The sequence below is a fragment of the Akebia trifoliata genome, chromosome 13 (genome assembly GCF_017979445.1).
Source record: "Akebia trifoliata isolate Shusen 1 chromosome 13, ASM1797944v1, whole genome shotgun sequence".
NCBI classification, from domain to species: domain Eukaryota; kingdom Viridiplantae; phylum Streptophyta; class Magnoliopsida; order Ranunculales; family Lardizabalaceae; genus Akebia; species Akebia trifoliata.
In genome coordinates this window covers 6,357,045-6,370,943 of record NC_141387.1, presented here as the reverse complement: position 1 = coordinate 6,370,943, position 13,899 = coordinate 6,357,045, and the positions used below count along the sequence as shown (strand labels likewise).

General features: G+C 34.6%; 1 protein-coding gene across 1 annotated transcript; it reads right to left on the bottom strand.

Annotated features, from left to right (window-relative positions):
- Window positions 1–6,264: 6,264 nt before the first annotated feature.
- LOC147387578 (pentatricopeptide repeat-containing protein At2g20710, mitochondrial-like) lies at window positions 6,265–9,608 on the bottom strand. Its single transcript, XM_086421751.1, has 2 exons — window positions 9,328–9,608; window positions 6,265–7,878 (listed from the first exon to the last, which is right to left on the bottom strand). The coding sequence occupies exons 1-2, from the start codon at window positions 9,589–9,591 to the stop codon at window positions 6,631–6,633; spliced, it is 1,512 nt and encodes a 503-aa protein (XP_086277877.1). The 5' UTR covers window positions 9,592–9,608; the 3' UTR covers window positions 6,265–6,630.
- Between the last annotated feature and the right edge of the window lie 4,291 nt (window positions 9,609–13,899).

Here is a 13,899-nt window from a genome sequence, read left to right as displayed (position 1 = left end):
AAACTACTATCGTTAAAACAATACCTATATCAAAGATATGTTTTATTGTAAATTTTATTATAAAATTTGATTTCCAACGATCATAATTATTTGACAATAACTGAACTGTGGTCGGGTGATCCACTTTCAAGGAGTGATTGATGTTGTCAATTGACACATCAAATCTCTCAACAAAACCACCAAATTAGTTGGTGGAGCTTTCAACCAAATAAATGGTGATTAATGAACCTTTTGACCTAGCTATATTTTGACATTTTAGTCATTTTGTGGACTTAATTATTGTATTGGTCTTTATCAATTTTCCTTTCTAACAACACCTAGATAATTTATTGTTTCTATCTTTCTGGGTCAATAAGATGGTAGGAAATTCGTTTTCGAGGGAATAAGATTTTCTCGAGAAATTGATCACAAAAAAGTATAAAATCCCTGGGAAAATGAATTCCGTCATTTAATTATATGAAAGAAAATCTCAAAAAGAGAAGAGAGTTGATTTTTGATTTTGTGGGTTGTCGAGGGATTGGTTGGAAAAAAATTTCTGTTAAATTTTTCTTTGGACTGAAAAAAGAGAGAGTTGCTATTGGCACCTCAAATTTTACTTATTACCCCCCCCCCAAAGATTAAAGAGAGTTGCTATTGGCACCTCAAATTTTACTTATTACCCCCCCCCCCCCCCCCCCCCAATTTCTTAATTATTTATCACATCCCCATTAAAGATTAAAAGACACTCTTTAAACATCATGAAGGTTTGGCTCAAATTATAAACTCAACTTACAAATAGGGGGGGAGTTAGGATTTTCTTGTTATGGGAGCAAATTATGTTAGTTGTATAGTTGAAGAGCTTGAAGATGAATGGTTTGAGGGAGAAATTCAGAGGTTTTTGTTTAGAAGTTGAAGAAAAGAATATTTAGATCATTTTCAATTAGTATATGAGAAGGTTTTGTCAAGAGGCAATGTCATCAACAAAAACTTAAAGAGGGGGAGGAGGGACAAATGGGGCATGTAAGTAATTGAAAATATAGGGGTGTCTCAAAGTTTTGTGGGGGCAATTGCCCCCACCAGTTTCTTATTAGCTCCACCCCTGATTACAAGACATTCCAACACTCAGATCAAACAATTCCAATAGTTGTTTAAGCTCCTATAAAATCCTAAACTCAAAAATAGAAATGTACCACCAAAAAAAAAAAAATTTGAGCGCTTCAATTGGCACTTCAACTTTACTTATTCTCAATGATTCACTTTTTTTTTTTTTGAGATATTTCCATGACATGTGCAACTTATGACAAAATTGCAGTTTGACACTGTTCATTTTAATTCCAAAAACATGTTTATTCGGTGAAGTTGTTACTTTTGTAATCAACGAATTCACTAATAAATTATCAGCGTGATTGCAGGTAATGACGAGTTCACTTGTATTTTATCAATGAATTCTCTGAAAAAAATATGTTTTGAGAATTAAAATGAACTGTATAATGGAACTGGAATTTTGTCACATTGAGCGCATGAAATGGTAACTCGCCCTATTTTTTATTTTTTTTATTGAGATGTAATAAGTAAAAGTTGGAGGCCAATAGTAACTCTATAAAATCCCATTAAAAATGTACAAAACTCGCCTAAAGATACTATTTTTCCAACAAAAATCACTTTTCCGATCATTTTGCATGCCAATCATTCAGACCCTTAGTGACTCCTTTGCTTTTCTCCTTTTAAAAGTCATCTTTGGTGAGCAGGTTCTAGAAGTCAACATTACTTCTAGAAGTTGTACGGCGACAATGATCCCTTCTTTGACTTAAAAAGAGCAAAAATGTCAAAACCATTTTCATATAAGCCCACATACATTAACTAAGTTGACCCTCGACTCAATTTATTGCACGACTTCTTGAGGGGGTGGTGCGTGTGACCGTGGGATTAGTCCCACCCAAGGGGTGGGATACCCGCGATGTCAAAAAAGAAAAAGAAGTTAAGGATATAAAGAAATGTTTTAAAGTTCTACATAAAAAATAAAAAAAATATATTTTTGGTGATTGTTACTTTTAATAAACAAATTCACTATAAATTATCAGGTGATCAGGTATAGGACCACTTGATTCAATGAATTCTCTGAAAAAAAATATGTTTTGAGAATTAAAATGAACTGTATAATGGAACTGGAATTTTGTCACATTGAGCGATGAAATGGTAACTCGCCCTATTTTATTTATTTTTTATTGAGATGTAATAAGTAAAAGTTGGAGGCCAATAGTAACTCTATAAAAATCCCATTAAAAATGTACAAAACTCGCCTAAAGATACTATTTTTCCAACAAAAATCACTTTTCCGATCATTTTGCATGCCAATCATTCAGACCCTTAGTGACTCCTTTGCTTTTCTCCTTTTAAAAGTCATCTTTGGTGAGCAGGTTCTAGAAGTCAACATTACTTCTAGAAGTTGTACGGCGACAATGATCCCTTCTTTGACTTAAAAAGAGCAAAAATGTCAAAACCATTTTCATATAAGCCCACATACATTAACCTAAGTTGACCCTCGACTCAATTTATTGCACGACTTCTTGAGGGGGTGGTGCGTGTGACCGTGGGATTAGTCCCACCCAAAGGGGTGGGATACCCGCGATGTCAAAAAAGAAAAAGAAGTTAATGATGGATATAAAGAAATGGTTTTAAAGTTTCTACATAAAAAATGGAAAAAATATATATATTTTTGGTGATTGAGGCTCTACTCTTATCCTTAATAAGATCAAATTGGCATCCTACTCAATATGTATCAATTGGTATAAGAGCATGTTTGTCTTATAGGACCACCATTGATTGTCGTACTTGTTCTGTCCGCATTGATGTCTAAATGATCACTAAGTATTAGTCTACCCTTCATTGAATGGTTTTTCCATTTTATATTCCTCTTCTAATGTTTGAGGTCGGCTATCACTCCATCTCCACATATTAAAATAAGGGTTAACCTTGTGTGGAGCCCCATCATCAAGCGCAAACTACTATTATTAAACACCATTCATGAAGATATTTAGATGAGTTTCGAGTTCATTTTTCAAACTAGGGATCATTGATGATAAGACTTTGATGTTGACGTCAAGGCGAATTTAGGTTGGAGCATTTGGTTGAATGTTTGAAAGATAGACTAAACCCTAAAGAACTTAATAAGACTAAGATCTTCACAGTTTCGATTGAAAAGAGTAGATATTATTAGAGCATACACACTCAAGAGATGATTATTTTGAGTGAACAAAATGTAATACGTCCAATCTAGATCAAACATGTGACACTTCAAAATGCACACATTTAACAATGCAAGAGACATGCTTAGGATGGCAAGCATCTTACTATCAATGTGCAAGGATTCCTATTCGGGGTGTTCACATTGCGTAATCTATAAAGTTAAAAAAAAAAAAAAAAATCGGAATCTATCTTGAAAAGATATGTAGTTAGAAGAGAAATCTGTCCTAAACCCCAAATTCCTTGATTCAAGAAGGATTGTTTTTATTTTCCTTTTTAAAGGACCTATTCTCTGAGAAGAGAAGGAATGAGGGAAAAAGAAACAAAGATCTCATAACTTGTAGACAATGGCATGTACTGTGATTTGGATTGAAGGTGACAACTTTCTAAGTTAGTTCAAGTTTATGACTGTTGATACACCAATTTGGGTTCAAAACTTGCCTTCACCTACTAATTAATGCCAACTAATCATGCTTGCCTAATAAAGAAAAATAGAGTAATATCTGTTACAAAATCTTGGAGAAAGGACCACCATAGACATCGATTGCAAAGAATGGAGTGTTGCAATCCTAATCCAAAGAGGTTGGAATTAACGTTTTCGCACTACTAAGACCTAGGTGCTTTTAACGTATTAGTTGAGTTTATATCATTTCATACCAAAGTTAGTTCAACATCTCGGGTTCAAACCTTGAAAGGGGTAACATGGGAAATAGAAGCGTAAAAAGAGACGTACCAAAGTAAAGAATACTATAGATTGATCGGCGAGGGTGTCAATGAAAGGGTTAAAAATTGAGGAAAGAGCTAGTAAGCTACTTATTGGCAAGATAAGGATACTGAGGTGGAATGTTACGACCCCAAAAAAATATGATCTTAAGTACTTTCGTATCAAGCCGTGTATATTACCAAAACAGCCTTACAATGCAAGGGCACATTTGAGACACCTCAATTCATGGCTTTGTAAAGAATGGTTCTAATAATTAGGGTGGATTCTTCACCAAGGAATTGTTGTACTTTGTCTTGAATTTGATGAAATTCAAACTGCTATCCATTGTAACTCTTAAGGAGATATTTAGAAATCTCACTGTAGGAATCCCGAGGTATATCTTCCCATCTCAACCGTATGTTTGATCTCTCTCTCAAACATCATTTCAGACAATGATTTTCTGTTTTTTACTGTCATTTATTTATTTATTTGTGTGTGTGTGTGTGTGTGTGTGTGGGGTGGGGGGCTTGAAATGCTAAACCCAAACCAATTTAGCAATGATAAGGGCTTATGTAAACATAAGTGGTATCTAAAAAAACTTAAAATTTGCAATTATTTATCTTAAAATTGTATTTCAAAATTTACATATATAAAATTATAATCAAATTTAAAAAAGACGAAGAAATGATGATTAACTAAACTTGTCATCTTAATTCATATATTTTTAGTTGTAATTTCCAACAAAACAAACATTTACATTGTGTATCAATATAGAATTACATAAACAAAAGCATTTATAGCAAAGCAATTATTTATTTTATGAAAATAATTGTACATTAGTTTTGATATACAGAGAAATAAAAGTATAAATAGTAAATGAATGCGAAAGAAACTAAGATATAAGAAATATTTTTAAATTGCAGCCACATCAAGTTCTGGTTTGGGCAAATCGGCCTATGTCTGAACCCAACCCGATTTGAGTGTGGTATTTGCTGTTGTTGCCCGAACCCAAGCTAACTATGCTCAGACCTGACCCAAGGTTGGGTTCAACCCATCGGGTCCGGGTTTGGCCCGCCCAAGTTGCAGCCCTATGGTTGAGGTTCTTGATGGGAGCTCTGCAAGACTAGATTTGAAATTGTATGATCAGGGCGAGGTCGAGTCAAAATTTATCGAAAAAGCTAGCCCGGGCTAATGCTCGGCTGCGCCCATTGATCATCCCAACTGTAGTTGGGCTAACTCATTTAATCTTGGACATGGACTGAGCCCATAGACCAAAAGGTCTACTATGAAATATGCTCCAAATCCAACTGCCAGCATCACCAATCACGCCTCATAGGTTGATTTTCCTTAAGAGTGCCACGTGTAGCACACAGTAAAGATTGCAAGACCGTGATTGGTATGACAAGGAGATGATTAAAGCAAGGGTCTCAACTTGAGGTGGCCTCAGGTGATTTGTTGCTTGTGTAAGTTTAATGGGGAGTTGGTGGATCATATTCTTATTCATTGTGAGGTGACCTATGGTATTTGATATTTTTTTCCTCTTTGTTTGAGGTTTCCTGACGTTTTGCAAATTCAATTGCCACTCTTTTTTTTAGTTGGAAGGTCCATTCTTTTTCTAATGGGTGGAAGTTCATTCCCTTTGCAATCTGTTAGGATTGTGGAAAGATAGGAACTTATGTACGTTTAAGGGGAAGAAAAGTACAATGCAAGAGATTATTTTTAATATTTTCGGTTTGTTGTTCTTTTAGTGTAGGCAATTTAAAGAGTTTAAGGATTTTTTTTGTGAAGATTTTTTATTTAGGTGGGATAATATAATTAGGGAGTGACCATTTTGTTGTTTTTTCCCTTCTCTTGAGGACTCCATGTCCTCTTTTTAATAAATTTCACTTATAAATAATAATAAATAAAAAAATCAATTTAGCCAACTTGACTGGCCAAATTTATGATATATTTTAAAACATTAGATTATTTTACCCATGTTACGTTACTAGCTACATTTGGCTTTGAAAAAATAAGGAAACAATACCCATGTAATTGTATTTGATGAGCAAATAAAAGAGGAACTTTTGTAACTATTTTAACATAGACTTGGCTCTGTATAGAGTGGAATAAAGGAACAAGAATCCATTTTTAATGAGAAAATTAGAACCACTTCGATAGTCTTATCCACTCTATCATGAAACGTTTTTGAGAAGAACCAATCTGTTTACCATTTCAGATCTATTAAATAAGATCAGGAAAATAATTATCCATTACAGTTCTAAAACATATTAGAGAAGCATTTTTTCCTGAAATTTAATAAGAAATTAATATAGATAAAATAGAGAATAAAACATACATTAGACAGAAAAGTACTATATTTGGAAATTAATAAGCTTCCTTCACATCAGAGATTAAATCATTCTTCCTTCAAATTAATTCATCCATATCCTCAAATTCTACGATCCATTTCCTTACAAAAGAAACTCTCTTTTTCATGAGGATGATTACAACCGACCCAAAACCCGTCAGACCGATTTTGGTGATGAGAGAAACAAGTTCAAAAGTGTCGGACGAGAACTCGCATCCAATAGAATGAGACCGCTAAGCTTCAAATTAGCTGATTCACCGCTGTGATGGCTGTCCACCAATGGGACCACAACGTCCCTAGAAACTTTGGACCCACACATACTGGCCTTGATAACACCTCTAAGTGGTTCTACCACCTATAGATCCGATCTTTTCTCCACGATCTTGTGAGTTTCTTCATCGGCTGATAACCCATCCAATTTCATCCGATCAAGTACATTAGAAATCGGTTTATTGGCTGCGACGTAAGTTCTCAACAATCTGTGGTACACATCCCTGGTTAAAGAACCCGAGGCACCAAGTAACTTTACAAAGGCCTCTGCTTCTTCTACATCTCCCTTCTCTTCAAAATGCACTAAACACGACGATATAACTATGGAGTTCGGCTTCCACCCACCTCTGCCAAGTGACATTGCCTTCTTTGACATCTCCACGGCTTTCAGTATCTGCTTATCCTCCAAATACCCAATCGCTAAAATCATCCAAGTACTCGCGAAAGGTGTTCTTCCTCTTGCTATAATCTTCTCCACAGCCATCTTAACAACCGATTCCGCCTTATCAAAAAGACCCTTCTTGCAATATGCAACAATAAGCCGATTCAAGACCCGAAAATCATAGGTAGTGCAACTCGACTCCCAATCCTCGAAGATTTTCTCAGCACCCTCGATATCGTCTAGTTTCGATAAAGATGTTATCATGCAAGCATAGGATATATCCAGCACCCTCCCTGCCGACCTATACAAATACCAAATTCTGTACATCTCGTCCTTCTGTCTTGCACTCGCATACAATGATATAAGATATTCCAAAACTTTTGTCGTACTTCGATTGATGGTCATTTCCTCAATTTTCTTCAACGTTGCTAAAGCCTTGTCAATTGACCCAACTTTCAAGTACCCATTTGTCACAATTGTGTACGCATTCCAATCAACAAGAATACTGGGATTGCCCTCCATTTGATTCAGAAAATTTTCCATCCCATCAATGTCAGATGCGGCTACATATGCACTCAATCGGTTGTTAATCGTGAATCTGTCCTGAGGAATGCCCTTCCTTTCCATTTCTTCCATCAGGATGTCTATCTTCTCGTATTCTCCAGTTTGTGCATAAAGGTTCACTAGAATGTTGTACGTATAAGAATTGGTTACGAAACCCATCTTCTTCATTTCCTGTACGAGGGCCTCTGCTTTCTCAACAGATTTCTCTGTCACATAGCAATTGAGAAGCACGCCATATGGTTGAGATGCTTTCAATTGTTTAGAAATGATATTGAAATACTTCTCTGCCTGTTCTAGGCCATGAACTTTAAAGATCAAGTCCAAACGGATTGCAACATCAGTTGGAGTTAAAGTGAAATATCTACGGTCGGTCATCCACAGAGATATCTGAAGTAAGAATAGGAAACATAGGTGAGGAAACATTGAACCTATCATTGGATGAATCCCACCATGATTGATGCACATAATTCACATTGGATCCCAACCTCATTTTGAATTAATTATGTCCCTATTTTCCTAGATTATCTAATTTCTTAGTCATTCATCCCCCCTAAACACAGACAATTTATTAGTACTAATATGGAGGATGTAACCGAGAGTCTGAAAGAATCATTAAAGAAAATAAACATTCACACTATTTATGAGGCAAAGCACCTTGAATCAATCATATATTCTTCTCCATTTCTCCATTTTTTTTTCTTTTATATTATTTTAATTAATACAATCTAGGATCTATCCAACCAGTATTAGAGCCATGGTGACCAAAGCGGAACTTGCACAAGAGGTCGGCAGAGTTAAGGAAATGTTCAATGATTTGATTCATCGTTTCTATCAAGTAAGTTCCATCATTCAGGTGATGCAACAAGAAATTGGATTGATAAAAAATTGATCGTGACATACCAATCCCGAACCACCCAACAAAAACAACAACATTGACAACAACTCCGTCTTCTGTAACTGAAAGTGAGTTCATATATGCTTTCCATGCTCTTTTGAGTTTTTCTCCCACTCTTATAAGACCTTCAACTTGATTACTTCTTCTAACTAGGGATGTAATCGGCCTTCGTTAAACATGCCCAAACCACATCAATCAACTTTTTTTCTCAATTTATCACCTATTGTAGCTATCATTTTGTTAGGATCCTTGGGTTAAGACTTAAACTTTGCACACCATTGACACCTAGGTATTTTTGGAGCATGGGTATGAGTCTTAACATTTGGTATTAGAGCCAACCCCACATCTTGTGTCTGAGACATGGGGATGTGGTAAAGGAAAAAGCCAAGAGGGCAGGGAACTCCTCTATGGTATGGGATATGGAAGGGGCCGGCCATAGTAGGTCACCATGATTAGTCTTGTAAGGGACAAGCTTGCCATAAAGTGGGCCAACAAGGGCATCAGACTTGATGCATGGGAGTATGTTAGGATCCTTGGGTTAAGACTTAAACTTTCCACTCCATTAACGCCTTGGTATTTTTTAAGCATTGGTTTGGGTCCCAACACATTTCTAATTCTATCTTTCTTAGTCTTTCCAACATCTTCATCTATGCTACACTCAATTTATTAACTTGATGCTTCTTGACCACCCAACATTCAACTCCATAAACCATAACTATTCTTACTAATTACTACCGTCTTAAAAAAATTTCCTTTTAACACAAAACAATTTCAAGAACTTAATAACATTTCCGATGATCAATTAGTAGGCTTTGCCACTACCCATTTGGGCACTTTTTTTCCCCCCAATTTTTTATATAAAAAAAATGCAATATTCTCATAATATTTATTTAAAAAAAAAAAAAAGAAGCAAGAAAAGAGATATAGAAGTATGGACGGACCTCCAATGCATGTTGGAATCTCCTGTAATTTTTCATAATTGTTAGGAGTGATCGAAGCTCTTCTTTCTTGATTGTTCGATCTTCTTCGATCCATTTATCAAGGGCTGGAATAATAGAAACTTTAGGGTCTGCAATGAGTGAAATCCTCTTGTACAGAGAATCAACTGAAGTTGAACTTAGGGTTTTGGTTGAGAAGTATTGAACCCTAGCCCTAGAATCACGACTCAAAAGGGGCAAAAACCTACTCCAGTGCTCAAACTTCATTCCTGTTTGTGTGTCACTCTCTCCTGTGTGTGTTCAACTTCGGGTCGGATCAAAGTGGAATCATATTCAGATCCATATAAAAGTTGGATTCGGATCTGACTAAGATCATAGTAATTAAGGCCATATCTGAACCTTTCGGGTCGGTTTGAATTGCATTTCACATTAGAACATCCTTAAGAGAAATTAGGACCAACAACGGATTGGATCGATACTGGATCAATACCAAACCATTACTAATCCGATTTTTTTGCTATGTGATCTTGATCCAACCCAATCTGATTGGATCAATAAATTTTAGAATCAAATCCCATCTGACTATATTTTTTCGAGACACCATTCAAGTTTAATTTTATGTATAGATTTGCCCTTAGTGAGATATCCAATGAAAACTTGGAAAAGCCCTATGTAATGTGTATTGACAATTTTTCATTTTTTTTTTAAATGTATAATAAAATGTTTCGGATTTTTATTGAATCATATTGGAGTTAATCCAAAACCGATCTCTGAAAATTTATAGGATTTGTAATTTTCAATCCAAAAAATCAAAACTTATATTCGAATCCTATTTTTCAGGATCGGAATGGATTAGGTACCAAGTAAAATCCAACCCATTTCCAGTCTTAGAAGAAAACGTCTCTAAATTCAGGTTGACCAAGTAATGTTTGGTCAAGGGATGTTAAACCACATTCAACCCATTTTTATTTGGATCTAGTCCAAGATCCAAACCCATTAAATTCAGTTTTGGTATCAATTGGATTTGGGGTCAAGTCCGCCCCATTTTATGCCCTACTTCAAGGGCTTCGACCCATAGCTCAATTTGTTTGACACCTTACAAAGCAACTTTGGGGTTGGGTTCAACTCCATCTTACCCAAAAAAAAAAAAGAGTCACAATCCATAACGGTGTCCCATTCCCTATAGCAACAAACAGTGTTAACGAGGCACATTTTTTATGGATTTAAAACACATAGGACTTACTTCAGAGCCCGATGTGTTTTTAAACACTAACAAAATCTTGGCACGAATAAGAAACCATTCTGAATCCCTAACTCTAAAAAAAAATTGAGGTCATGGGTTCGAATCTCCATACAAACCAAACCGCGAATATTACACGAACCCAATACTAAGTCGTTCCTTAGTAGTTCGTGGGTTGGTATATTACATGAATCCAATGCGAACCAAACTATAAATTGGCTCACTTCGTACTGTTCATGGTTGGTCTAGTTGAAATGAATTTGGTAGCACTACAATCTCATTTTATCCTTGGATGTAGGTATTGTCCATGACTTAAAATCTCATTATTCATTTATTTTTGTTGGTTTCTTGATTTGATCTAGGATTTGATGTTCATAAACTTTAAAAAAACACATACGACTTAAAACTAATTAAATTTTCTAAGAAAACACGTATCACTAGCGACTTCAACAAAGTTACGAACAAATAAATGAATGAATAACACATGCAATTAAGTTACATAACCCAACATTTCAATCAAATATAAATCTTTAGATTTATAGCAAATATGAGCAATGTCATTGTTGACAAGATATAACTCGACTTAATTAATTCGTATCGGGACTTGGACCAGAAGGTGGCACAAGAACAAACTTTGGTAACATTGCTTCCAATGTCTTCAAATCGATATTGAACGATACATGGTGCTCCCGATCAACCTCATTAACATTACCTTGAGCGAGTACTCGAGCCTGCGAGATCCCTATGAGTGATTGAACCATGACAAGAACAATGAAGAAGAGAAAGAAGAAACTCTTGCTTAGATAAAAATATTTCATTTTTAAGTAATAATGGACAGAGAGATGACCTTAGAATGTGGAATGTTTAATGTTTTGGTTTTAGTTCTTTATTTTTATAGTGAAATGTGGGCCGGCTTGTGACGCTATTTTCCCACATTTTTAACCAAATTCAAGTGTGGAATGAGTTGTAACATGTGGTACACTTGAAATGGGTATTGTTGGATGAATGTGGATCCTATACTCCAGGGCATTAAGTAGCTATCTAACTCCATGTCTCCTTTGAGTGACACATGATAAAAGGAATCGGTCCACTGACAAAATCTATCCGTGGGCCTGTCCAAAAAGTCTGTGATAAATAGTATTTAAATACAATGGTTAACAATCACCAATCAGACTGACCTTTGAAGTGTGGATCAAGCATGAGAATGTGCCAAGTGGGGAGCAAAGGAGACATGGAGTTCTGGAGTTAGCTAGCTTCCTAGAGTATATGATCTAAATTCTTGGATAAAGCTGCCGGCAATTAGTTAGGGATATCTTACTTAAGAGTCATGTTCACTTAACTTGATATTAACAGGCGGCCCACCTTTGCTGCTTTGGAGACTTTTGTGAAACATTTTTATGTTTTATGGAAACAAGATGGTAGAAAAGATTAATTAACATGTTTAGTGACATAATCTATGTAAAATGGTGTTTTAATCCGATATCTTGTACCGCCTTGGACACGATAAACCCATTAAAATCGATTTGGTGTTTTTTTTTTTTTTTATAAAAAATATATATAGAATAGTTAGTTTATATAAAAACATCAAAATCAACTATTTCAACCAAATTTTTATAAAATCGAATGAAATTATCAAAATACTAGATTAGTCATATCAAATCTTGGACAAATCAATCTATTGGGCAAGTCATCTCAGACAAATTATAACATTAAATTATGTAACAATGATAATTTTCGATATGAGATAGACTCTTTTCTTAGTTGAGTATGATTGAAAAGAAATATTTTTATGAGAAAATGAATTTATTAAAAATGTAAGAGAGAGAGTGAGTGTTTTCATTTTGGGGGCGGGGTATAGATGAAGTCATGAAGAGAATCACATTAGAATTTTCTTGAGATTGGTTCAGAAAATATTTTCCGGCTGTCAAGATGAAAAAGTCATCACTTGCAAATAACATGTTCTTGGGATAATCATTTTCTTGCCAATTTTCCATGAAATCGTTTGGACTCTCAACTCTCTAAATCTCCAATATTTGGCATATATCAAAGTTCAATTACGAAGGTGACAAATGTAACCACACATGTATCAGAAAGAATTATTTATAATTAAAATATCAAGTAAAGAGTAATTTTGAAGATTACATATAAAAAAATAATATTTTTATAATTTTGAAAATTAATCGATGCGTTTTAGGGATGAGTGATTGCAATTTTTCTTGATTTTTTTTATTTATTTATCAAAATTACCCTAATTATATAAAGTTTAATTGTTAAGGTGGGTACATTTTTCGAATCCAAAGTTGGGTGTTGAACCACTTCTACTCCACCTTCTTTCATTGATTATAATAGTAAAGATGACAATAATACCCTTGACCAAAAAAGTTCTACATATTGATTTTCATCAATCAAAGAACCCAAAATCTTTATCATGTAAGCCAGTGACACACGAGTTGTCTTGGCTAAATTAGGGTCTGTTTAATTTATTTTTGAGCCCCAACAGATGGGTTTTATTGTATCCTTAACTGTTGACAAAACAAAGAAGATACCCATTCAATGAAAATGACCTTGAATTATTTTAAATTATTTGATTTTGTTTTATCAGAAGCTCTCCACGTGTCGATCTTAACTATGTTTAAATCTCTGGATTTTAATAAAGGATAACTCATCTCTATTCTATACATGGTTTTAAAACTCGTTTTGACGTCTCGGACAAGTTTTCTAATACGTTTGAGACTTCTGATTCAACAATGAGAGAAATGAACGTGGGTTTTAAATCTCGTCTAATACATTGACTTGTCATGTCCCATTTTGTTGTTGGGCGATACCAAGACGATTTGAGCGATACGTCTCGATCTTGGACAAGTTTTGAAACCTGGAGCCTATATCACAATTTTAATTTTAGAACTCAAACAAAAGGAATATATTACATTTAATGTATTTAAAAAATATTTTTTAATGTTTTAAAGTGAGTACTAAATACTAATATTTATATAAAATTTTAATGATACCCCTGTGAAATTACTGATATTAGTTTTATACCCTTCAAAATACAAGATTATGAAAACATCCCTTTTTGTTGATAATTAACAATGAATATTTGATTTTTTTCAAAATAATCAGTCAAGATCTGTCAGAACCTGATTAAGGTTTAACCAATTATTTAGGCTTAATAGTGGTATAGGTCTAATTTAAAGTATCACCCACCTCTTTATTGCTAGTTTAGAGTATCAAACAAACCTGCCACTACTACCTTGACTTGCCAATTGGTTAGTCTGGATTTGGATCGTTAGGTATTTAGAATCGGACCAACCATATTTCTTTTAGTTCTTGTTCTT

Bases quoted from the DNA above. Each gene is read 5' to 3' on its own strand.
- LOC147387578 (XM_086421751.1), bottom strand. From the start codon at position 9,591: ATGAAGTTTGAGCACTGGAGTAGGTTTTTGCCCCTTTTGAGTCGTGAT. The intron at 7,879-9,327 runs GTCCGTCCATAC...TTCTTACTTCAG, and splicing joins GATTCCAACATGCATTGGAG to ATATCTCTGTGGATGACCGA.